Below are 26,729 nucleotides of genomic sequence, written 5' to 3'. Positions count from 1 at the left end.
GAGGTGAGGGTGAGGCTTAATTGAAACAATGAATGAAAGGGCTGGATAGGGTGTCTGGCACATACGTGCTAAGTGCTCAGTCCAGGCTCACTCTCAGTGGATGCTAGGGTTCTAAACATCATCCCAGGTGGTGGAAGTGTCATTACTATAATTCCATTGGAGAAACAAAACATAATCTTTATTCTCCCCCCAAATCGTTGTTATATACAATGAAATGCATGCTTTTTCTTTTTTTTTTTTTTTTTTTGAGATGGAGTCTCACTATGTCGCCCAGGCTGGAATGCAGTGGTGCAATCTCGGCTCACTGCAGCCTCCGCCTCCCGGTTCAAGTGATTCTCCTGCCTCAGCCTCTCAAGTAGATGGGATGACAAGTGTGTGCCACCATGCCCAGCTAATTTTTGTATTTTTAGTGAAGACACGGTTTCACCATGTTGGCCAAGCAGGTCTCAAACTCCTGACCTCAGGTGATCCACCCACCTCAGCCTCCCAAAGTGCTAGAATTATGGGCGTGCACCACCACGGCCAGCCAATGCATGCATTTTAAATTGCACGGTTTGGGTTTTAACAAATTATACACCTGTGTAACACATTTGTGGTGACTCCAATGACTACATAGAACATTTCTACCATCCTAAAGGATCCTTTGTTCCTCTTTGCAATCAACCCTCTCCTACCAGCCCACGGCTACTCTACTTCTCCGCTTTCAGTCACTATGTGTTAGTTTTGCCTATTCTGGAAGTTTATATCATGAAATCATGAGTATATAGCCTCTTTTGCTTGGATTATTTTGCTCAGCATAAAGCTTTTGAGATTCATCCATGTCATTGAATATAGCAATAGCAAATTCCTTTTTATGGCTGAGTATTCCTTTGTATGGCTATACCACAAATTATTTATCCATTCCCCACTTGATAGATATTTGGGTTATTTTGGCTGGGCGTGGTGGCTCATGCCTGTAATCCCAGCACTTTGGGAGGCCGAGACGGGCAGATCACTTGAGGTCTGGAGTTCGAGACCAGCCTGGCCAACGTGGTGAAAACCCATCTCTACTAAAATTACAAGAATCAGCTGGGTGTGATGGTGGTGGTGCATGCCTCTAATCCCAGCTACTCAGGAGGCTGAGGCAGGAGAATCACTTGAACCTAGGAGGCAGAGGTTGCAGTGATCCAAGACTGTGCCACTGCTCTCCAGCCTGGGCAACAGAGCAAGACTCTGTCTCAAAAAAAAAAAAAAAGATATTTGGGTTATTTGCAGTTTTGGACTATTCCAAATAAAGCTGGTATAAACATCCATGTACATCTCTTTTTGTGGGTGTATGTTTTCATTTCTCTTGGATAACTGTCTAGGAGTGGATTGTTGGATCAGATGGTTGATATATGCATAACTTATAGAATTGGCATTTTTCAGAGTGGTTTTACCATTTTACACAGTAATGTATGAGAGTTCCAGTTGCTCCATATTCTATGGTCAGCTATCATCAGTTTTAACTTATGGCTATTTTCGTAAGTATGTAGTAGTATCTCATTGTGGTTTTAATTTGTATTTCCCCATTGATGAATGGTGTGTTGAACATTTTCCCATGTGTATACTGGTCATTTGAATATCATTTCATTGGGTTATTTGTCTTCTTATTGAATCGTAAGAGTTCTTTATGTATTTTGTTGTTGTTGTTGTTGTTGCTGTTGTTTGAGATGGAGTCTCACTCTGTATCCCAGGCTGGAGTACAATGGCATGATCTTGGCTAACTGCAACCTCCACCTCCTGGATTCAAGCAATTCTTGTGGCTCAGCCTCCCAAGTAGCTGGGACTACAGGCATGCGCCACCATGCTCGGCTAATTTTTGTATTTGTAGTAGAGATAAGGTTTCATCATGTTGGCCTGGCTGGTCTTGAACTCCTGACCTCAGGTGATCCGCCCACCTCAGCCTCCCAAAGTGCTGGGATTACAGGCGTGAGCCACTTGGCCTAAGAGTTCTTTATATATTTTGGATACAAGTCTTTGTCACAAGTACTGGTAATATTTTATTCCTGCCCGTGACTTGCCGTTTCATTTTCTTATTGGTGTCTTATGAAGAACAGATGTTTTTAATTTTGATGAAGTCCAGTGTATCAACCTTTTCTTGTATGGTTTGTGCTTTGTTGGTGTTCTACCCAAGAAATCTCTGCCTACCCAAAAGTTGCAAAGATTTCTTCCTATGTTTTCTCCTTTTTATTTTATTTTATTTTTTTTTGGAGAAATGATATCTTTCAGTCCTCCAGGCTAGAGTTGCTTCTGCTGCTTTTGAGTAAGCCTGGAGCCTAATTCTGTTGGTGGTGATAAAAACATAATAACTAGTATTGCAGTTTACAAATCACTTTCTCATACAGCCCCTTCTCTCACCTGATCCTCAGGGCCATTCCTCCAGAGCCATGTAGGATGGGTGTAAATAGTTCTCACAAGGAAACTAAATGTGTTACACAATCACAGCTCACTACAGCCTCGACCTTCTGGACTCAAGTGATCCTCCTGCCTCAGCCTCCTGAGTAGCTGGGGCCACAGGCATGCGCCATCACGCCCAGCTAATTTTTTATTTTTTTGTAGAGATGGGGTTTTGCTATGTTGCTCAGGCTGGTCTCAAACTCCTGGGCTCAAGCAATTCTCCTGCCTCGGCCTCTCAAACTGCTGGGATTATTGGCATGAGCCACAGCTAGAAACTTATAATTTTAGCTTTTTTTTTTTTTTGACAGAATTTCACTCTTGTTACCCAGGCTGGAGTGCAGTGGCATGATCTCGGCTCACTGCAACCTCCACCTCCCGGGTTCAAGTGATTCTCCTGACTCAGCCTCCTGAGTAGCTGGAAGTACAGATGCCCACCACTGTGCCTAGCTAATTTTGTATTTTTAGTGGAGATGGGGTTTCACCATGTTGCCCAGGCTGGTCTTGAACTCCTGACCTCAGGTGATCCACCTGCCTCGGCCTCCCAAAGTGCTGGGATTACAGGCGTGAGCCACCACACCCAGCCAATCTTAGCTTTTACCCTTAAGTCTATGGTTCATTTTGAGTTAACTAGTGTGTACAACATGGAGTAAGGGGCAAGCTTATTATTTTGCATATGAATGTCCACGTGTTTCAGTGCCATTTGTTGAAATGATGATGTTTTCTCCACTGTCATCTTTGTTGCTCATCAATTGATTCAATATGTGTGGGCCTATTTCTGGACACTCTACTCTGTTTCATTTATCTATATGCCTATCCTTATGCCAATACTATACAGCCTTGATTACAGTAGCTTTAAAAAAATTTTTTCCCCAATAAGCCTTTTATATTCCTAGACTACTATAGCTTTATGTTAAGTCTTGAAACTAAGTACTATAAGTTCTCTAACTGTGCACTATTTTTTCGAAATTGCATGGGCTATTCAGGGTCATTGTATTTCGGCATAGATTTTAGTAGTATCTCATCAACATCCACATGAAAGCCTCCTAGGATTTTGACTGGGATTGCATTGAATCTATACATCAGTTCATGGAAGATTGACATTCTAACAATATTGAGTCTGCTGATTTGCACACAGGCCATATCTTTCTATTTAGAGCTTTTGTAATTTTTCTCAGCAGTGTTTTCTAGTTTTCAGTGTGCAGGCATTGAAAATTTAAAAAAAGAAATTCTTCCAATGCGCTCTATGTATTTAGATAGTATTGTTTTTATTTTTAATAAAAACACATTTTTAGAAATTGAATTGGGGCCTGAGAAAAATATAGTTGGAGGGAAGAAAAGGTAAAAGAAATTTTACTGCTTTGGGGGTGGTGGACTGAAAGCCAAACATCGCTGATAAGAATCATTGTGTTTTGGGAAGGAATTTAGGCCAGCTTGTCTCTGGCTGAGCTGTAACCCCTGAGGAGCTGGGCTCCAGAGTTGGGCTGAGAGTCATCCTAGCCTCTTCAGTGGATGATGGTGGACTTTCTGTGGCTGAGGACGGGAAGGAGGAGAGGAGGGAAGCGGGGCCGGCAGACTCCCGGGCTGGAATCTCCTAAGGAAGAGAGGTCCTGGTGCCTTTGGGATTATGTGCTCAGGTGGAAGTTGGGCTCAGGAGGAGGTGGGCCAGGTGCTGTGAGGGTGACTCCCATCCTGGCATCAGCATGAGTAGGATGGGACATGGCCCAAGGCCCTGTTATAGTGTAAGGGGCACTGGGCTTGGGGTCACACAGATCAGAGTTCAAATCTCCATCTACCACTTACTGACTGACCCAGGGCAAGTCAGATAACCATTCTGACCCCAGTTTTCTCATCTGTAAAATGGGCTAATCTTGATCTCTTAGGCTTGTTGTAAGAGTTAAATGAATATATATATAAGTATTCAAATGCTATCTGTATATAAGGATTCCAAGAAATCTAGTGATCTGCCTTACAACGTCCCAAGTTAAGAAGAGTCTTTGGTGGTGACATCTGTTCCTTCTTCTCTGTGCCTGTATCCCAGCCACTGTACAATTCAGAACAAACCCAGCCTTTTCTGTGCTCAGCACTTTATGTGCATTACTTCACCTCACATTGTGGCAACCCAGGAGGTAGGTGCTGATATAATTCTCATTTATTTTAAAATTTCACTTATTTTTTTTATTTTTAGAGAGATAGGTTCCTGCTCTGTCACCCAGACTGGAGTGCAATGGCTTGATCATAGCTCATGGCAGCCTTGAACTCCTGACCTCAAGCAGTCCTCCTGCCTCTGCCTTCTGAGTAGCTGGGATTACAGGCCCAAGGCATCATACCTGGCCAGTTATCCTCATTTATAGGTGTGCGTGTTGGGGGGAAACTGTCAGAATCCAAGCCAACCTCTTCATCTCTGCCATATGCTGGCAGTGGAACCCCAACTGGAGGCCTGTCCCCTTAGGGCAGCTCTGTCCCTCTGAGCCCCGACCCTGTGGCCCAGGCCCTGCACTTGGCGCATGTCCTGGGCATCTGTTGTCCTGTGTGTCTCAAACTCTTGGCTCATTAGCTAATTTTTCAGGTGCTCAGGTCTTCAATTCACTTGTAGTTTCCTTTAGTAGAGACCTCGGGGCCCTGCTGTTGGCTGAGTCCCACAGTCTCTAGCATTGCTCCCTGGTCTGCAGTGAATATCTTGGTGGGCAGTGCCCTCTCCCTTTCACTGGCCCTTCCTTTCCCCTGGAATCTCCCTCTGTGCCCTGTCCCATTCACTCCTTCATCTTCTGCCTCCATGGGCTCTCTGGGGCACATACTACCTCACCTAGACCTGGCCAACTGGGAGCCATGGCCTGGCTTCTGTCAGGATAGGAACTGGACACAAAGCAGAGAGCAGAGACTTATCCCCATCGGACTCCAGAAATCAGCCACACCCACCACCTCATGGCATGCTGGTAGCAGCAGACATGAGCTGGGGGCATAGGGTGGCCTCTTCTACACCCAAGCCCCTCATTGGAGAGATGAAGGCTGAAGAGGAGGGTGAAGAGTCTTAGAGCCAGAAAGACCAACTACCAAGCTCTGGTCAGTCCTGGAAACTTCCAAGAGGCTGGTTTTAGGGCAAGACCAAAGGGTTTGTTTTTCCTGGTGTTACAATCCCTTTGAGGCCAGATGCTGTCAGAATTCAACATTTCTCTTTGAATTTTAGAAAAGTAGGCCGGGTGCGGTGGCTCATGCCTGTAATCCCAGCACTTTGGGAGGCTGAGGCAGGTGGATCACCTGAGGTCAGGAGTTTGAGAACAGCCTGGCCAACATGGTGAAACCCCATCTCTACTAAAAATACAAAAATAGCTGGGCGTGGTGACAGCCGCTTGTAATCCCAGCTACTTGGGAGGCTGAGGCAAGAGAATTGCTTGAACCTGGGAGGCGGAGTTTGCAGTCAGCCGAGATCGCGCCATTGCACTGAAGCCTGGGCAACAAGAGTGAAACTCCGTCTCAAAAAAAAAAAAAAGAAAAAGAAAAAGAAAAGGGAAAGAAAAGTAATATAGGAGGTAGGGGAGGCAGAAAAAATAAACTTAAAAAATAAAAATTAAAAAATTAAAAGTACAGAAAGGTAACGTATCGTATATTCCATGGCTAACAGCACCTCTAGCAAGATCTGGGGCAGCACCTGTAATCAGACTCTATTAATTTTGCAGGTAGACATCTACAGGTTGGGATAAACAAAGCCCATAATATTCTCCCTGGTTTGGGTCAGGGCTTGCTACCGTATGAGTTCACCACAATTGTTAAAAAAACTTGTAGTTTTCTGAGTTTCCTGGAATTTGGAATTGTGGATAAGGGTTTGTGAATCTGTGGCAAACTCTGAGCCCAAGTCACTGCGAGAGGTTGTGCAAGCTGAGTTTTTTTTGTTTGTTTTGTTTTGTTTTTTTGAGACGGAGTCTTGCTCTGTCGCCCAGGCTGGAGTGCAGTGGCAGGATCTTAGCTCACTACAACCTCTGCCTCCCAGGTTTAAGGGATTCTCCTGCCTCAGCCTCCTGAGTAGCTAGGACAACAGGCGTCTACCACCACACCTGGCTAATTTTTTGTATTTTTAGTAGAGATGGGGTTTTACCATGTTGGCCAAGCTGGTCTCAAACTCCTGATCTCAAGTGATCCGCCCGCCTCGGCCTCCCAGAGTGCTGGGATTACAAGCGTGAGCCACTGTGTACCAGGCCTAAGCTGAGTTTTAAACAAAGACTCAGGCCAGTTGCTTGGCTGGTCCTCGCTGGGTGTCACCAGCCTACCCAAGCACAGATCTTCCCCAGGAACTGAGGTTCAGAGGGAACGGGCCTGGCTCTCAGACCCCAAGGTACAGGGCCCCACAGGGGCTGAGGACCATGGCGGGATGGCCCCGAGATCTGGCACTGGGGAGAGCATACGCCAGCAATCAGTCGTGGGCTAGGAGGGCGTGGCCACAGGCAGCCTCCTCCAGAGCCACGCCCTCCCAAAGCCCGCCCAGCCCCAGCTTGGGAAGGTTTGGCGGTGGGGCGTTAGGTGGTAGCCTCTGCAGCCAGAGAGCAAGACCACAGTGAAGCCAGCAGGGTGGGACTGCAGGGAGGCTGAGGGACAGCCCCGAACTGCACTCCTTGCGTGGGGTTAGACACCTAAGGGGCATAATATGCAGCCAGCAGGTGTCTGTAGAGCATCTGCTTGGGAGGAGCAGGCATCTGGACTGGGAAAGAATGGATCTCAGGGTATGAAAAACCATGGCCTCTGCCAAGAAGCTTACAGGATACAGCTTTGAAGAGGAAGAAAGGAGTGTCTGCCATGCGGAACTGATGGTACTATATATACAAAAGTGGGAGAAGACAGAGGATGGTTAGAGGGGGATGGGGCTGGCAAGTAAGGAGGGCTTCCTGGAGGAGGCAAACAAACATCACAGCATACTAGAGCTGTCTGGGACCTCAGGGTGATCAAATGTTAAAAAAGGACATGGCTATAAAAGTTTCCAGGGGATCCATGAGAGCTTTTGGACTGGGAGAAGGTTACAGCATGGGGTTCGGACCGAGTTAGACATGGCAGAGGACAAGGGAGAGACTAGCCTGGCTGAGGGGAGGGTCCCCTTTCTCCAGCCCTGGCTGGCTCTGGATTTAGGACAGTCCTAGTGGTTCTATTCCCAAGGGAGCCGCTCACAACTACATCCATCCCAGGGGGTGTCCCGGACTACTCTGGGGGTGGATCCTTGATCAGGCAAGGAGGTTCCTGCTGTCCCTACAGCTGGGCGGAGGGTGTGGGCCATCCGTGGGGCCTGCAGGAGAAGAAGTGGAATCTGCAGCATGGGACATCTCTGCCTAGAGCCTGTGCAAACAATGGCACTGTCCTCATCACTGAGGGGGTCATGCACAAGGCATTCCCCAGAGGCCTGGCCCTTCCAGGGCCCAAGCCCAGCCTGAGCCTGCCTGTGCGTGGGAAGAGGGTGATCGGAGCCCAGGGTGCATTCAAGAACCTGTCAAGGTAGTTAGTTGGTCAATGCGTCATGGTTAAATAACTTGGCTGCAGTCACCCAGCCAGAGTCACCCAGTACCCTGGTTGAGTAGGAACTTGCCACCAGGAGTGCGGTTTCAGCCATGATTTGCCTTTCCCTGAACTTCCCACCCACTGCCTCCACATCCCCACACCAAGCTCCCCCAACTCCTTCTCTTCACATACCAGGCCCTCTCCTTTGAACTTCCCTCTATCTAGCCAAGTATGTTCTCAAGCACTGGTATTGTATCAGACTCTCATACTTTAGTATGAAGAGGTAGGCCACTTCTGTAAGCCTGATTCCTGACTTTTTGCTGAAGAGACTGAGTTTTAGACCAGGGAAAGTAGCCTTTAAACAGAGGGTCTTTCTCTCCCTTCCTGAGGGTCCACCCTTGGGCCACCCAGGGGGTCAGAGGAGTCCTGACCAGGTTTCCTTCCCTCAAAACCTAGCTGTCTTGCATTTCCACCACCTTAGATGCTTGCTGTGGTGATGGCTGATTTGGCTTCCCTGATGTGCTGGGTCTGCAAGCAGAAACTGCCAGGCTTGGTGGAAGCAATCAAGAGACCTGGGCCACAGACCCAGCCCTGCTACCAAGCCAGTGGGTGGCCTTGGACGACCAATCTTGCATGAATTTGTGGGCCACCGGAGACCTGCACACTTGGCACGCCCTTGCCCTCCTGCTTCCCCACACAGCCTCCAGGACACCTTCCAGGAGCCAGCAGAGCAGAGCTTCTGGGCCGGGTGACCTTAAAGGGTTTCTCCAGCTCTAACGTATAATGATTTGAATGGTGTACATTTGGACTCAGCCTAGGAACTGGGGTAGATGTTTATAGTCACAGACTCATAGAGGTGATGGATCCTTCTTTGCAGGAATGACTTTGGGGACCCTCCGCAGCCACTGTGACACTTGATGCATACGTGCCAGGGACAAAGGCTTCCTCTCCTTGGCTTCAGCCCGAGCCTGAGTGGAGAGGGAGAGAGACAGGAGGAAGAAGAAAAAGCATTTCCTTCACAGATGTTGAACTAGCCACACTCTAAATGCCGGGGATTGTTGAGATGCAAAGCATGCTTGCTGTGCGAGCTGCTCACTACCCACTTAGCCCCTGAGCACGTCTCCCTGATGCCATCCCCTGCAGGCAGCCCGGTCTGCGGCTGTGAGACAGGAAGTGGGGCTGTGCTTGGAGAGACAAAGCCTACAGCTGGACCCAGCTCTTTCCTCTCTGAGTCAGGGATGGGTGGGGGACGAGGCTGTGGGGTGGGCTCCAGCGGGGAAGTGTGGCCAGATTCAGTCCTCAGGGTGGGTTCATGGGGATGGAGGGTGAGAGCTGGGGAGGGAAGGAAGGCTGGATCCAGGAGTAGGGGTGGGGGAGCCAGACAGGAGGAACGAGTGGTTTTGAGGTCTGTGGGTGGACTGGGCAAAAAGCTGATGCTTAGAAAAGTCCTTTTTGGTGTGTGTGACAGGGTCTCACTGTCACCCAGGCTGGAGTGCGGTGGCGTGATCATGGCCCACTGCAGCCTTGACCTCCTGGGCTCAAGCGATCCTCCTAGCCTGTAGCTGGAACCACAGGCACGTGCCACCATGCCCAGCTAATTTTTTAATTTTTAATTTTGTAGAGACAACTTCTCACTTACGTTGCCCAGGCTGGTTTTGAACTCCTAGGCTCAAGCGATTCACCTGCCTTGACTTCCCAAAGTGCTGGTACTACAGGTGCGCGCCACAACGCCTGACCAAAAAAATCCTTTATAGTTGTACTTTTGTTTATTGATACTCAGTTAATAGAGGTATAAATGAATGAGCGAGTAAGTGAAAAGAGGGGGTGGAGAGAGTTGGGCATAAAGGTAGGAAGGTTGGAAATAGTAGCTTCCGAATTTGCCTGGCTGCAGGACGTCATGGAGGAGGTGCAAGGTGGCATTGGGTGCTGTAGAAGAGAAAGGCACCTGGAAGGTAGAGGGGAGGGTGTGCTCACAGTAGGGGAAATCTGGGGCCTCCCAGTGTAACAGCAGGAGGGGAAAGAAGCCTGGAGTTGGTGTTGAGCAGCCACCCTCAAAAAAGGGCTGCCCAGAGCCATGGTGCCCTCTCTTACTGGGCCAGGCACTGCCCCTCACTGAACTCCCCGCTACTGGGAAGAGGTTGGGAGCGGAGAGCACAGGAGGGGCTAGGGGTGTGTGAGAGTGTGTGTGTGAGTGCGTATGTGCGTGAGAATGTGTGTATGTGTGAGAGTGTGCATGAGTGTATGTGCAAGTATAGGTGTGTATGAATGTGGATGTGTGTGTGAGGGAGTGTGAGTGTGTGTGTGTATTTGTGTGTGTAGGGGGATCAGTGAGGGCCAGGAGAGGTAGACTGAGACGTTTGAGATGAAAGCACAAAGGGCGCACTCACCATGCAAATGGCCTTGCAGCGGAAGCCTGTTATCAGGAGCATCTGATGGGGTTTTTCAGGGTGGAAGCCAGCACCCCGGGCAGCACAAGGCTTTCCCGGTTCCCAGGCAGCTGCCTGTAGTTGGCATGGCCCTGGCGTAATGCACTACTCCTGGACCCTCCAGCTAAGAGTCCAGACACACTGGCATTACCTGGCGCCCTAGAAACCACCTGCCTTGTCCTGTGCCACCCACCCACCACATCCTAGGGATAGCCTCTGCTGAAAGCATCAGACCCTCTCAAGCAGAAACTAGGATGGGAGTAGGTGGAAGAACAGGGCTTGGGGTCCTCTTAGGTGATGAGAAAAGCTCTCCACCAACCTGGTCTTCCCCAAACAGCCTGGAGTGCTCCCTGAGAGCTTCCTCTTGCCTCCTCCTCACCCCCAGGCCTCCTACAGGCAGGATGGGACTGGTCAAGATCAAGTTCTCACCTGCATGGTACCAGGAGTTCTGATCTGGGTCCCTAAGCAGCTACTGGTGTTTCCTCAAGGAGGCAGGCCAGTGCAAAGCTTTCTCTTCCTTCCCCTTCTTGGGGCCTTGAGAGAGTCTGGAGGACTCCTGAGTCCAACCAACTTCCTTCCAGACTGTGAGCTTCTTGAGGGCAGGACCGTGTCCCAGCACAGTACCTGGCACATGGTAGGTGCTCACTAATGACAAATACTTATCTGGAGCTTACTGTGTGCTCACTGCTCTCAGAGCATAGAGAGGTAAAGCACCTTGCCTAAGGTAGCACAACTAGGAAGAGGTGGAGGTGGGATTTGAACCCAGGCAGTCTGGCTCCAGCCATCCCCTCTCATGAGTTAAGGTGTATTTGTTTGATGGAATGAGCTCAGTTGGTGAGGGGACAACCCTGAGGTCACCTCTGAGTGAGTCAGACCTAGGACCAGACTACCTAGGCCAGAACAGCCTTGGGGCATGAGATCCTTGAGCCCCACTCTCCAGGCAGGGGGTGGGTGATTACTGAAGGGTGAGGTCCCTGGGGTCCTGCTGACGGTGGACAGAGCAGTCTCCTGGGAGGCTTTTGCCAAAACCTGGGAGAGCCATCTTCTGCTTCCTTCAAGGTCACCCCAGCGGGGCAGCTTTAGCCACAATTGTGGGTGGGGTGTGTGTTGGAGAGTGTGAAAGGAGGTGGGGAAGGAGGTTCCAGGAGGATCAGAAGAGATCTGAGGGTGAGAGTGTGTGAGATGAAGCCCTGAGGGGCACCCTTGACTTCTCCCACTCTAGAGAAAGACAGGCTGGTCTGTCAAGTGGTTGGGGGTGCCCTGGGGTCCAAGCCAGAGGTCATCACATGTGTGGAGGTGGGGGCTCTGGTTTTATGATGAACCTGACCGCCAAGGACCACGGGGTGAAGGTGCAGAGAACAGAAGGGCACAGACTGGGGGCAGCAAGGGGAGGAGGCGGCCGCTGTTCACCTGGGGTCATTGCTTTCTTAATGGGAAAAGAGAGGCTGGAAGTTAGCCTGGGGAGCCTGAGACAGACAGGAATAGTGGAGGTAGCTGGGCCAAAGCAGGTGCAGCCTGATAGAGTGGTGGCCCCAGGAGGCTCAGGAGCACCTGAGTCAGGCAGTAGCCCCCAGCCCAGAAGAGCAATTAGCAAGTTGGCAAACAACCCTTCCTCTGCCCTTTAGTTCAGAACCCTGGTTACTTGTTTAACTGATCTGATAGCATCTGATTGGCCATAAGGCAGCATCTTCATTAAGACCCCCATATTTGGCTGGGCGTGGTGGCTCATGCCTGTAATCCCAGCACTTTGGGAGGCCAAGGTGGGCGGATCACATGAGGTCAGGAGTTCAAGACCAGCCTAGCCAACATGGCGAAACCCCCATCTCTACTAAAAATACACAAAAAAACTAGCTGGGCGTGGTGGCACGTGCCCATAATCCCAGCTACTCGGGAGGCTGAGGTAGGAGAATTGCTTGAACCTGGGAGGCAGAGGTTGCAGTGAGCCGAAATCTCACCACTGCAGTCCAGCCTGGGTGATGGAGTGAGACTCGATTAAAAAACAAAACAAAACAAAACAAAAACACCAAAATAAACACATTTTTCTGGGTTCATAAGACTAAGGAAGCCCACTTGAATTTCTCCAGTTGTCCATCTTACCCCCTTGGCACTCAGCTAACTGTGGGTAATTGAGATTTCACAGAGGGACCCAGTGAGTGGTGTCTGCAGGGCTGGGATGCCAAACAGTATGACTTCTTCCAGGGGATGACGTTGTTCCTGCTGACCTCTGAGCAGGCTGAAGCCTGCCACACCCAGAATTATTCTGGGGTCTAGGAAGATACCTTCCCAGCAGAAGCCATGGGCTGAGCATGTGTCGGATAATTCACTATTTAGGAAAATAGATGGTCATCTTCTAAATATGATGTCATGGTACTATTTCTTCAAAGGAAATACGATCCCAAACTGCAACACAGAAAATAAACAGAGGGAAACTGGGTCTTTGAGGCCTCCCAGGCTGTCTTCATGGGCCCTGTGGGGTTCCCGAGGCAGTGCCAGGGAGCCTTCTTTGAGAGCAGCCCTGGGCAGACCAGGGCCCAGTGTGGCCTGAGGCCTCTGTGCGGTTGGCTGCCTTTCCTGGTCATTAATCGCTACTAAGTGTCATTACCACTAATAAAATTAACCGACTTGATACTGGACTCTCTGAGCCATCAATCTCAGGGTCCATTAGATGAAATTTAAAAAACAGATGCCTCTGGGGTGGGGCCTGAGGATTTGCATTCCACAGAGCTCCAAGGCAACGCTGGCCATGCAGAGCTGGGCACCGTTTGAGACCCATTGCTCCCTCCAGGGTCTCTTCCCCTGGGCATCGCGGACATTGTGGTTGGAGTGGAGCCGTTCTGGGCACTGCAGGGTGCTGGGCAGCGTCCCTGGTCTCCACCCACTCCATGCCAGAAGCACCAAAAACGAAAACAAAGATGAACAAACCAACAAAAACCAGATGCCTGTTGAATGAGCGGAGGGGTTTGCTGGGTCTGGCTCCCAAGTGCAGCCTAGGGAATTCTGGCACTCTTCACATGTCAGAGGTCATAATCAAGGATGATGCATTTAGTTAGACAAACCAACTTTGAGCCTTCGCTCCACACTACATGGGAGTCCCAGACAAGAACACAGCTTGGGCAGGGTGCAGTGGCTCACGTCTGTAATTCCAGCACTCTGGGAGGCTGAGGCGGGCAGGTCACTTGAAGTCAGGAGTTCGAAACCAGCCTGGCTAACATGGTGAAACCCCGTCTCTACTAAAAATATGAAAATTAGCCAGGGATGGTGGCGCACACCTGTAGTCCCAGCTACTCGGGAGGCTGAGGCAGGAGAATTGCTTGAACCCGGGAAGTGGAGGTTACAGTGAGCTGAGATCACGCCACTGCACTCCAGCCTGGACCACATAGCAAGACTGTCTCAAAAAAATATATGTTATATATCATGTCATATCATATGACATATACTGTAGCTATAATGATATAATAATCATAGCTATTATTCTTAAAATGGCATTTGAGGCAGGTCTTGAAGGATATGCAGCTTCATTGGCCAAAATTTCCATCACTCCCTGCTTGCTCTCCCCTCTGTCAATCAGTTGCTATCAGGGAGGTCCAGTTTCTGAAACACAGGAATTGTGTGAGCAGAAGTCGCCACTCACACCAGCCCTCGGTGTGAGAAGGAGGACATTTGAGGGCAAGGTAGCTGCAGCCCCAAGCTGCCCTCCACACTGGAAGCCAGTCAAGGCGTGGCCTCCTCAGCTGGAGTTGACATCCAGTTCTGCTCTGGACCTGCCAAGGGTCAAACTCTGAGGATTTCCTGCCAGGCTACAGGGAGGGGTTTGGGTGTAGACCTGGTGGACTGGAAAATTACCCATTTGCCCCCAGATTAATGATTAACGGGTCCCTGCCCTCACCCTGTCTGGGAGAGGAGCCCAGGGCCAGGCTAGGCCAGCAGGAGCCCGATAGCATCTGTCTCTGCTCAGAGGTTTCGGAGATATGCTCCATGATGGGTTGACTGCACCTGAAGGGTGTGGAATCTACAGGTGATTTCTGAGGGCACCTGGGGCCTGGCCAGGCCGCATACCCTCTGGTGAGGCTTCCAACTTCTGGGGCATACAGAGAGGGCATGGCCTCCAGCCAGATGTCCTGGCTAATGCAGGTGGCTCCAAAGAGGAGAGCTGTGCCCTTGGCTCAGAGGAACATGGGCTTCTCTGACCACTCCTGGCTTGACTACAGGACTTACCTTGGCCAGTGGCACATGAGCAACAGTGGCAAGTGCCACATCCAAGCAGGAGCTCTAAGAGCCATGGCCTGCTTCCACCTTTGCTTTTTTTTTTTTTTTTTTTTTTTTTTGAGATAGGGTCTTGCTCTGTTTCCCAGGCTGGAGTGCAGTGATGCAATCTCAGCTCACTGCAGCCTCCACCTCCCGAGCTCAAGCTATCCTTCCACCTCAGCCTCCCAAGTAGCTGGGACTACAGATGTGTGCCACCATGCCCACATAATTTTTCTATTTTTAGTAGAGACAGGGTTTTGCTGTCACACAGGCTGCTCTCAAACTCCTGGACTCAAGCGATCCACCTGCTCAGCCTCCCAAAGTGTGGAATTACAGGTGTGAGCCACTTAGCCCAGCCCACCTTTGATCTTTTACCCTGGCTATGAGGCCAGGATATCCCAGAACAGGGTTACTTCTCTTGGGCTGGGTCCTGGAATGATGTATATTCCACCCACACTGGGGGCACCAGGGTATAGGACAGCAAACATTTTGAACCAGCAGAGCCATCTCACAGAGAGCTTCTGGGAAGAGGGAAGACGAACTCTAATTCCAATTCCCACCCTGCTGCTGATCTGTTGTATGACCAGTCCAGTCACTGCCTCCTCGTAAATCCTTTGTTTCCTCATCTGGACAAAGGGGAGACTCTGCTTAGCTGGAGAGTAAAGCATCTTGCAAGACGAGGGAAGTTTGGGAAGCTCCAGCTAGCAGGAAGGTAGGCCTGCATGTCCCAGGCACTGTGGTTAGTCCATTTCATATAATCCTCCCACCAACCCTAGGAGGTAGAGAAGATCACTCTGCCCAGTTTCCAGAAGGGAAAAAACCAAGGTGTCAAGATTGCATAGCTAGAACATCAGCCTTAGAATTTGGTAGCTTGGCTCCAGAATCGATGAACTTTCAATCTAGGAGAACAAGAAGTCTGGGATTGATGGCCTGATGGGAATTCAGCTCCTTCACCTTCATCTAACCATCCATCAGTCCTTCCTTCCTTCCCTTCTCTTTCCTTCCATCCCCTTCTCTCCCCAGGCATCTATTTGTACCAGGCACCAGGTGGTCAGATGGTTGAAGGTCTATCTGGGAATTATGGAAACATGTTAGATTGGTACAGGATTACTTGGGCAGCAGCATCATGTAAGGGAGAGAGGGATGTCAGGGGACCTTGGCTGGGTGTCCGCTCAATGTCCACATCCCCTCTGCCTGCCCCCTCTCAGGAATGTGGCTCTCTTGGCCAGGCAGCCACCAATACTCTGTGCATTATTTCCCAAACTTCCCGGATCACAAAATCTGCCTAGGGACTGTGGTAAATGTACAGATTCCCAGGCCGAATTCCAAACCAATAGACCCAGAATTGCCCAGCATGGATCCTGGGAAAGCGTATTTTTAATAAGCACCCCAGATGATTTTTCTAACTGGGCCAATAGGGAAATAGGAAAATAGGGTGGATAAGAAGAGCAGAGACCGGAATCTGGAAAACAGGTTTAAGGTCCTGCAGCAACCTTTGTTACATGAACCTTGGTTTCCTAATCTGTAAAATGGGGACGGGACCTCCAGGGGGTCAGCCTGCCGCCCAGAAGGGCAGTAAATGAAGCCCCTGAGGAGGCCCCTTCCCTTCATTTGCCCCTCACCACCATCCCCAAGGCTCACCCGTCTCCCTCCTCTCGCTCTCTCTAGCCTGACCGGGCGGGAAGTCCTGACGCCCTTCCCAGGATTGGGCACCGCGGCGGCCCCGGCACAGGGCGGGGCCCACCTGAAGCAGTGTGACCTGCTGAAGCTGTCCCGGCGGCAGAAGCAGCTCTGCCGGAGGGAGCCTGGCCTGGCTGAGACCCTGAGGGATGCTGCGCACCTCGGCCTGCTTGAGTGCCAGTTTCAGTTCCGGCATGAGCGCTGGAACTGTAGCCTGGAGGGCAGGACGGGCCTGCTCAAGAGAGGTGGGGAGGAGGGCTAGGGGAGGAGGAGGGCTGGGGGAAGAAGCCTTCAGGGAGGAGGAGTCTGGGAGAGGCTGCCCTTTCCTTTTTCCTGGCTCCCGTGCCCAGGCCACACTGCCCTTCCTGCCCTAGCATGGTCCCAAATGAGAAGAGTCCCAAGAGTTAATGAGGGGCAGTTGAAGGCCAGCTGTGGCCCAGCCTCAGGTTTGGGGGAGCAGAGGAGCAAGGAAGATCCAAGAGAGGAGGAGACACAAGCCTATTCCTAGAGGAGCTCACAGATAAGATGGGGTCCCCCAGTTGTCTCCCTCTGCCTCTTCACACACACACACACACGAAACAAGGCACATGAAGACGTGAGGATGGGCGGCAGCTGGTTCCAGGCCCAATGACATGAGCCAGGCGATGCATTTGTTCACTCATTTATCTGTCCCTTTGTTTGTCACATCCATCGATCCATCAGTCCCTCCTTCCCTTCCACTCCCATTCTACCTCCCTCCCCGCTCCACCACCCACTAAGCATCCATGGAGGCCCATAGTGAGCCAGGCAGTGTGCCAGATCCTGGAGGTTCAGAGCTGAACAAGACCCAGCTACCCTCGGGAAGCATGCAGTCTGGAAGGGAGAACACAGGTCACCATGTGACTCCCTTGCCAAGGGGAAAGGGCTTTTGACAGGGAAGGATGAGGGAATGTGGCTTGAGGACACAGCTCCGGGTGGGTCTCCCTGTCAATTGCCCCTTAAACTCTGACTCAAGTTGCCATTTAAATGGAACTTCTAGCCTGGGCGCAGTGGCTTGTGCCTCTAATCCCAGCACTTTGGGAGGCCGAAGCGGGTGGATCACTTTAGGTCAGGAGTTCAAGACCAGTCTGGCCAATATGATGAAACCCCGTCTCTACTAAAAATACAAAAATTTAAACACTGCAGTTGGCCGGTTGCCATGGCTCACACCTGTAATCCCAGCACTTTGGGAGGCCGAGGTCAGGAGTTTGTAACCAGCCTGGTCAAAATGGTGAAACCCCATCTCTACTAAAAATACAAAAATTAGCTGGCATGGTGGCAGGAGCCTGTAATCCCAGCTACTTGGGAGGCTGAGGCAGGAGAATTGCTTGAACCCGGGAGGTGGAGGTTGCAGTGAGCCAAGATTGTGTCACTGCACTCCAGCCTGGGAGACAGAACGAGACTCTGTCTCAAAAAAAAAAAAAAAAAAAATGCAGTGATGCTGTACAGGGCAGCCAGGCCCCTCCTAGGCCAGCTGCTCTCCACGGTCTGCAGCCAAGCTAATGGCCTCTCTCTGTGTCTCTCTCGGGACATCACCAGCACCCAGATGCACTGGAGGGCAGGCAGGAAGTAGTGAGCTGGTGGGAGGCCAGGTTTGGGCCACACCCAGCAGAGAGGAGTGTCGGTGGTTCTGGAGTGGGTGGGATGGTCAGTCTGAGGCAAGTCAGCCAGGAGACTCAAGGTCACTGTATCATTGGGTCTATTCAACAGTGGGTAGCAGAGAATGACATTTGAGAACCATCATGTGTCATAGGAAGCCCATGGGGCTTATCTCAGGGGCCTCAGAAATGGGCCCATCCAAATGGTCATACACCGACCTGGAGTCAAAATGGCAGGTTTAGCCCCAACTGTGCCTACGCCAGGTGTCTGAGTAGCTTCTCTTTGCATCTCAGTGTTCTTCTGTGAGAGGTGAAGGCCGTAGCCCCTGGCCTCCTGCCCTCTGGGAATCTGGGAACATACTCCATAGTGAATTTGTAAATTCCATTTATTTATTTATTTATAAATTTAAAAACTTTTTTTGAGACAGGGTCTCCCTCTGTCACCCAGGCTGGAGTGCAATGGCGCAATCTCAGCTCACTGCAGCCTCCACCTTCCGGGTTCAAGTGATTCTCCTGCCTCAGCCTCCTGAGTAGCTGGGAATATTGGCATGTACCACCATGCCCGGCTAATTTTTGTATTTTTAGTAGAGACAGGGTTTCACCATATTGGCCAGACTGGTCTTGAACTCCTGACCTCAAATGATCCACCCGCCTTGGCCTCCTAAAGTGCTGGGATTAGAGGCACGAGCCACTGTGCCCAGCCTGGAAGTTCCATTTAAATGGTAACTTGCAGTCAGAATTTAAGGGGCAGTTGACAGGGAGACCCACCCGGAGCTGTGTCCTCAAGCCACATTCCCTTGTCCTGCCCATCACAGCGCTGCCACCACCGCCTCTGGCCCTCAGAGGGCGGCAGGCAACCTCTAAGCTTCCTCCTTTCCTCTCTTCCCCCTTTCCTCCCTCCCTATGCCCCTGGGTGCCCGATCCAGGCTTCAAAGAGACAGCTTTCCTGTACGCGGTGTCCTCTGCCGCCCTCACCCACACCCTGGCCCGGGCCTGCAGCGCTGGGCGCATGGAGCGCTGCACCTGTGATGACTCTCCGGGGCTGGAGAGCCGGCAGGCCTGGCAGTGGGGCGTGTGTGGTGACAACCTCAAGTACAGCACCAAGTTTCTGAGCAACTTCCTGGGGTCCAAGAGAGGAAACAAGGACCTGCGGGCACGGGCAGACGCCCACAATACCCACGTGGGCATCAAGGTGAGCATGTCCCTGGCTGCCCGCAGTGCCTTCCCACCAGGGTACACAGCTGGGGAGCATGGCTTGAAGGAGGCCAGCACCCCACTCCCCAAAATACATGAAAAGCCGTGAACTTCATAAAGGCAGGATGAACTTCACGTCTTCAACCAGCATTCCCTTGGCATCTACTCTGGGCTGTGACTGGGTGCCAGGAACACAGCAAAAGCATGGAAGGGTCATGAGTGTCATTGGTGGAAGCAGTGGTCACCAGTGGGAGCCAGGCTTAGGACTAGGTATGGTGAAGCAGGGACGTGTTTGGAGAGGGGTCTCCATTCCAAGGACCAGGCCTTCCTGGAGGTCCTGGAAGCCAACATTGTTTGAAAACCTCCATCTAGAGCAACTGCCCACTTCTCCATTTTATGGGTGGGAAGATGGAAGTGGCCCAGAGAAGGGAAGGGGCTGAGGTTACACAGTAGTGGGAGGTCTGGAGGGTGAAAAGTATCTTGGTCTATTGAGGGGAGGAGGCTGGGAGACGCCAGTGCTCTAGCTGTTTATGAGATTAAGTTCTGAGTTGTCATCACTGAGTTGTGAACCGGGGCTGCTGTGTTCAATCATTGAGTTGGTGTGAACCGGGGCTGCTGTGTTCAGTCACTCAGTTGGTGTGAACTGGGACTGCTGTGTTCAGTCGCGTAAGCTGTCTATTCCACAAGAACTCCAGGCCAAGGGGAGGAGCTGGGGCTGAGACCCTGGGTCTCTTTCCCATTCTCCTGCCTCTGCCCTGCTGGGGTTGGTGCTCTGGGGGCAGGCTCTGGCTGCTGGGCCCAGGCCTCTGACCACGCCTCTGTTCTGCCTCCCCCACAGGCTGTGAAGAGTGGCCTCAGGACCACGTGTAAGTGCCATGGCGTATCAGGCTCCTGTGCCGTGCGCACCTGCTGGAAGCAGCTCTCCCCGTTCCGTGAGACGGGCCAGGTGCTGAAACTGCGCTATGACTCGGCTGTCAAGGTGTCCAGTGCCACCAATGAGGCCTTGGGCCGCCTAGAGCTGTGGGCCCCTGCCAGGCAGGGCAGCCTCACCAAAGGCCTGGCCCCAAGGTCTGGGGACCTGGTCTACATGGAGGACTCACCCAGCTTCTGCCGGCCCAGCAAGTACTCACCTGGCACAGCAGGTAGGGTGTGCTCCCGGGAGGCCAGCTGCAGCAGCCTGTGCTGCGGGCGGGGCTATGACACCCAGAGCCGCCTGGTGGCCTTCTCCTGCCACTGCCAGGTGCAGTGGTGCTGCTACGTGGAGTGCCAGCAATGTGTGCAGGAGGAGCTTGTGTACACCTGCAAGCACTAGGCCTACTGCCCAGCAAGCCAGTCTGGCACTGCCAGGACCTCCTGTGGCACCCTTCAAGCTGCCCAGCCGGCCCTCTGGGCAGACAGTCATCACATGCATGCATAAACCGGCATGTGTGCCAATGCACACGAGTGTGCCACTCACCACCATTCCTTGGCCAGCCTTTTGCCTCCCTCAATACTCAACAAAGAGAAGCAAAGCCTCCTCCCTTAACCCAAGCATCCCCAACCTTGTTGAGGACTTGGAGAGGAGGGCAGAGTGAGAAAGACATGGAGGGAAATAAGGGAGACCAAGAGCACAGCAGGACTGAAATTTTGGACGGGAGAGAGGGGCTATTCCATCTTGCTTCCTGGGATGAATGGCTTGGAGCCAGCATGTTCTTGGGAGGTGAACTGCTGGGCTAGGAATGCCAAGGCAGGCAGTGCCAGCTGGAAGTGAAGGCGGGAGCCTGGCTGAGATGGGTCAGTCGGGTCCTGTGGCCCTGCTCAGGTGCAGTGGGCTCCAGGTGTCACACACCTCCACCACTCCCCTGGTTTTGCTGTGCCAGAGATGGGGAGAAAGCCGAGGTGGTAGAAGCCATCCGTTCAGAGAAAGGAGAGCTTTCTGCGCTTGAGTGGACCCGAGTGAGATCTGTGCCCTGGAGCCCTGTGTCCTTGATTTGGCTTTTCAAATATGCCTCCGCTGAGGCCTCATTCTTGTCTCGAGAGCTGGGTTATGCACACTCACCCAGCCGTGCTCAAAACTACCACCAGTGCAGGTAAGACAGGTGGGAGAACTAGCCACCAAGGCGGGACTCAGTGCACCTGAGGTTGAACAGGGAGACAATGGCCCCTCCCTGTGTTCCCTGCTGGCCAAAGGAATCTTCACTCCCAGCCCAGAGGAGGAGGGCAACAGCTTCCTGGTGCCTGGCAGTGACGTGGCGAGCTCAGTTTCTCAGCTGGCTCTTGAGTGAGCTTTGGTGACTTCCTGTGGCTGGGGCCTGCCTGGTCTGTGACACCCCCATACCAGCTGAGTTCACAATACTGAAGAACAGCTGGCTCACGAGCTATGACTTGAAGTTACATTTCTATTCTTGTGGCTGCTCATCTAGTTAAGGCTTTTGCCCTGGCTGGGGTTATAGGTGCTTGAGTCCTTCTAAGCCTGGCTCCTGGGTAGCCTCCTTCAGTTCCTAATGGCCTCTCACTTGGCCCTCACTTTGGCTCTTACTTGAGGAGGAGACGTGACTTTGATAATTTCCTCAGATCCTGTGGACATTTTCAGCAGCACCTGCCAAGGCCCTCTGTGAAAGGAGGAGAGACTGGCACCTCCACACAGGCACACATGGATGCACAGCCCCTGGACCAGGCTGGGGGTTCCTGTTGCACATGCCTCTCTTGTTCAGGATGAAGACCTTGCAGGGTCCCCTTGCTGGAGGCATTGTACTTCCCCAGAGTGGGGCCTGATGCCACCCAGGAGGAAGTGACTTCTTTCGGGAAGCCCTTGGCCACTTTGCTGGCCCTGCCACGCCCATCTGTCAGCTTCCTTTCTCCCTAAACCTAGAGTTGCTGACCCTTCACCAACACAGGAAATTTCAGAATCAGCTGAATGCTCAGAAACCTCGCCTGTGCCAGCTCCAGGACAAAGGCCCGCTGACTGTGCCCTGGCCAACTCCCTGAGACCTCCAAGGGTGAGGAGGAGCTGCCCAGTCTCCAGTGGATCAGGGCAGTCTGCTGGATGCTGGAAGGATTTTCGACTGCAGAGGCTCGGCTGAGAAGCCAAACTGACCTGAGCCCCTCTCGTTAAAATGACATTGCTGACCCAAGCACCTGGCCCACACCTTGGCAGCAGGAGAAAAATGGGGAGAGGGCTGGTTTTCTCCTTTCTTCCACTTCCCCACAGCATGGAGACTTTCTCTGCCTTCCCAATCCATCTTGCTCCTCCGAGACCCCAACTCTGCCTCCACCCAGGCTCAGTGCTGGGCGTAAGGCAGCAGGGACCTCACTGGCAGAGCAGGGGGCCTGGGAGCAAGTTGGAGGCCAGAGCACCCTGATCCACCAACATGCCACCTGCATTCTGACTTCATGGCTGGCAGGGTCGTGGGAGGGCAAAGGGCAGGCTCTAAGGCATCTAGGCAGTGGCTGGCTGCTAACATGGACACCCCAAGTCAATGGCACAGTGCAGGTTCTGAGGGCTCCTTGGCTTATGGGGTCTTCTCTGTCTGTCTCTCTCCCTCTCTTCTCCTTCCTTGCTCTCATCCCTTTCTTTTCCAGTTACCCCTGAAGACCCACCTCGGCCCTCTTGGGGCCCCTGGGGACTAGAGTGACCACTGACCCCTCATTCTACAGCTTTAAGGGAAATGCTCACAGGGTATTTTTGTCTACCTCAAATATATAGTTTTTAGAGCAAAGGAGAATAATTTATATAGCTAAGATATATGAGAAACTATTTATATTATTTATATAGTTGCTATATTTCACAGACAGCACGGGTGGGGTTTGTGTATTTTCCCAGAAACCCTCTGTCTGGGGAGATACAGCCTGACCTGACCGGGTCCCCCACTGAGCAGGAGGCCGGGTCGCTGGGAAGGAGGACAAACCTGTATTCCATGACTGGGTCTGTCTCGGAGCTGGTAAGCACATGTCCCCTCTGTGATGAGCCCTGGTGGGCTCCATCCAGACCCTCCTTGTGATGTTTTTGTAGATTTTCTGCCCTTCTGGGTCCAGGCCCCCTACTTCTGCTCTGGCAAAAGTGTCTTGCTCATAATAATAATGACAACGAGAATTCCCACACCTGGCATTTGTAAAGCACTTTGCTATTTAGAAACAAAAACTTTTACCCCTTTCATCTCACTTGATTTCTCCGTTATCTCTGTGAGGTAGGTGGGGCCACATTACTGTGGCCATTTTATAGATGAGGCCCAGAGATGGAGAGCTGTGCTCAAAGTCACACCTAAGAGACTTGCTCAATGAATATTTACTGAACATCTCCATAGACCAGGCACTACGGGCTGACCTGCTCTGAGCCCAGGAACCCCAAAGCCTGGATACCACTGTGAGCCCAAGAACTCAGGGAAGCAGTTCCTTCCCAGGCTGTGATCCCAGCCTTTTGGATCTGGATGGCATGTTGGCACTTCCCCCAAGTGGAGTCCCATGTCTCAGGGGCTGAGGCTACCTGAGAAGGCTGGAGAGACCAGGAACCCACGGAGGCCACTCCAAGGGGTCCTTCTGCCCACATTGCCCAAGAAGCTTGGGCTACACCACCGGGCCCCTCCCAACCTACAGATGAATTTTGATTGCTCTCATTTGTGTTTTGCTTGTAAAAATGAATTGTTTTCCACTGGATTTCTGGCTGCTTTTTTGCAAAAGTCAGCTGCGCTGGCAGACTGGGCCTGCATGTCCTCCTGCAGGCAGCTAGAGTGAGGGAGTCTAATGGACAGGATGCCCCAAGTGCCCCAGTTGCTCATGGATGCTCCTGCCTGCCTCTCATGAGCACATAGTCCTGTCCCCCGGTCTAGATAAGCCCAGCTTTCCTGGTACCCTTCATCACCTGGCAGACAGACAGCCCCATGCCAACCCTGGACATTACTTGCTTTTGAACCTTTCCTTTCTCAACAACCATGAACTTCAAATGCTTTCTGTCTCAGGACACTTTAGAATAACAATGGAAGCCATCACTTATTGAGCGCCCCTTATGTCCATTTATTCAACCGATGATTATTTAGGGATCTCTTATTGAGCACCAGGCAGCATCCTGGGTGCTTGGTACAGCAAGGAACAGGACCAAGTCTCTGCCTCATGGGGCTGACATCCTAGTGGGTGAGAAAGACAATAAACCAATAAATGACATGCCAGTTATTTGCATTTACTTTGTCTCAATTTATTGCAATAACTTTGCACATTGGACATGGTCCCCGTAATGGATAAGGAAATGGAGGTTGTAAGATGAGAAGCCTCCTCATTGCAACTGGCAGGCAGTGGGGCCAGGATTGGAACACAGATCTCCTGGCCTCCAAAGTATGGGATTTTTTTCCTCTGTACACTGGTATAGGTCGGGCAGGGATGGATCGCCCCATTTTATGGATTCTGGGTAAACTAAGGCCTAGAGGAAGGAAATAATCCATCCTGGATTACACACCAATTCAGACAGGCCAGAGCCTGCATCCTTCCTGGAGGTGATAAGCATTTCTGGAGCCCTCATGCTATGGCAAGCAGCATGGCTCAGGGTGGGGCGGGATGAAGCCAACCAGGGGCCTTCAGGGACCTACAGTCTAATAGGAGAAATGAGAAGCACAGCCATGCAGTGGTTTGGGTCATTTACACACGAACCCTGTGTCCCTTTTCTGGCCACAGTTCCTTCCCAACATGCTTTGGGAGGCCTCGCCCACCAGGATCCTCCTGGGGGTCTGATGGGAAAGGAGGCCTCTTTCTGAGCCAAGCACAGCAGAGAGTGCCTGTCTCCTGGCTCAGGCCTGCCCTGCCCCAGTTCTTCAGCCCTGCTGGGGTCCACATTGCCTTAACTGGGCTCCCCAGGGCGGGAGGCAGAGGTGGGCCCACAGTCCAGCCCTGCAGGGGCCTACATTTCCACCAGCATCCCTGTCCTAACATGCTCCTTCTACCCAGTGTTCCTGGGCCCGGAGACCAGCTGGCTCTGAGTAATGACAGACACGTCCACATGCAGCAGCAGGCTCCAATTTATCAAGGGATTTCTCATCTATTTTCTCTCTTGAACCTCACAAGGTGGACACCCTTCTTCTTTTTTTACAGATAGGGGAATTGAGACACAAAATGGTTAAGTGACTTACCAAAGGCTATATCGCTAGCAAGCGGATCCAGGCCTTTTGCCTCCAAACCCCATATTCTCTCTACCATACACCATCCTCACCTCCTCCTGCCCTCATCTGAGCCTTACCTTGTTCCTGCTCATAATCTAGTTCCCAAACAGGCCCGCAGACCCCTCCACCTCCAGCTGCTCAATGCCACCATCTTCCAGGAGGACCGGGGCTTGTTGAGACAGTCACTAGGTGGGTACCCTACCCGCAATATCCCTCCTCCTTTAAAAACAACCACATGTGCTTTCTGTCTTTGCATTTGCAATATCTATCTTGTTGAATCATTTGTGAGACCTTTGCAGACACCAAGACACTTACATACTTTATCATGTATCTCCTAAGGACAAGAACATTCTCCAACAGAACCACAAGGCCATCACCACATCTAAGAGATGTAACATTGACAAAAATTATCTACTACATAGTCCATATTCAGACTTCCCCAGTTGTCCCTCAAAATGTCCTTTATAACATTATTTTCTGGCCAGGCACAGGTTCACACCAATAATCCCAGCGATTGGAGAGGCCGAGGCAGGAAGATTGCTTGAGCCCAGGAGTTCGAGGATATAGTGAGCTGTGATTGCACCACTGCCTTCCAGCCTGAGCAACAGAGTGAGACCCTGTCTCTAAAAAATTAAAATTAAAAAATTTTTAAAACATGTTTTCCTGGCCCAGGATCCACTCAAGAATTAGGCATTGCACGTTGTTTTCATGTCTCTCCAGCTCCCTGTAATCTAGAACAGTCCCCCTCTTTCTTTGCTTTCATAACAGTGATAGTTTGAAGAGTCCAGGCTGCATGTCTCGTGGAATACCTCTCAACTGAGATTTGCCTGATCGTTTCCTTGTACTTGGATTCAGGTTAAACATTTTGGCAATAAGCTGCTTGGGTGATGTGTATCCTATTCTGTGCATGCTGTAAGGAGCCACAGGATGTTTTGCTCTTGTTGCCCAGGCTGGAGTGCAGTGGTGCGATCTCGGCTCACAGCAACCTCCACCTCCTAGGTTCAAGCAATTCTCCTGCCTCAGCCTCTAGAGTAGCTGGGATTACAGGCTCACCCATGATGGGGATGGGGACATTCTGGAGGGAGAGGCACTGGCGGGAAGCATCCTATGCCTGCCCCCACCCTTCCCATTTCTTTCCCATTCTTGACTTCGCCTCATCTCTCACCTGGAGTTCCTTCTTGCAACCGATCATGCAGCAAACATGGATTGGTGGCCTATGGTGCACGAGGCACGTGACAGGGTCCTAGATGCCATGATAATGAGACTAGGTCCAGCCTTCAGGGAGGTCCCAGACAAGGGGAGAGACAAGCAAAGAGATGGCTGGCATGCACGGTGTCCAGCACTCCAATAAGTGGCTCTGCAGGCTCCACCCCACACAGGCACTCCTGTGCAGGCCATTTCCTCATACTCCCCTCTGGGCAACCCCGGGGGTCCATACAACTATGATCCCCATTTTTTTTTTTTTTGAGACAGAGTCTCCCTCTGTCTCCCAGGCTGGAGTGCAGTGGCATGATCTCTGCTCACTGCAAGCTCCGCCTCCCAGGTTCATGCCA

At 51.5% G+C, this 26,729-nt stretch overlaps 1 protein-coding gene across 2 annotated transcripts in view; it reads left to right on the top strand.

The window, feature by feature from the left end:
- WNT9B (Wnt family member 9B) overlaps positions 1-26,729 on the top strand; it is a 35,041-nt gene that overhangs the window by 4,657 nt on the left and 3,655 nt on the right. The window contains exons 2-4 of one of the 2 annotated variants that reach the window (XM_031011082.3): positions 16,233-16,489; positions 18,787-19,052; positions 19,893-20,196. In XM_031011082.3, coding sequence (XP_030866942.2) covers positions 16,233-16,489; positions 18,787-19,052; positions 19,893-20,196 — 827 coding nt within the window. Of the gene's footprint in view, positions 1-16,232; positions 16,490-18,786; positions 19,053-19,892; positions 24,407-26,729 lie in introns of those variants that run through there. The other variant, XM_031011081.3, reaches the window with a different exon arrangement.

Source organism: Gorilla gorilla, chromosome 4, assembly GCF_029281585.2.
Source record: "Gorilla gorilla gorilla isolate KB3781 chromosome 4, NHGRI_mGorGor1-v2.1_pri, whole genome shotgun sequence".
Taxonomy (NCBI): Eukaryota; Metazoa; Chordata; class Mammalia; order Primates; family Hominidae; genus Gorilla; species Gorilla gorilla.
Note: the sequence above shows the minus strand (reverse complement) of the source record. Positions and strands in the feature narration are given on the sequence as shown.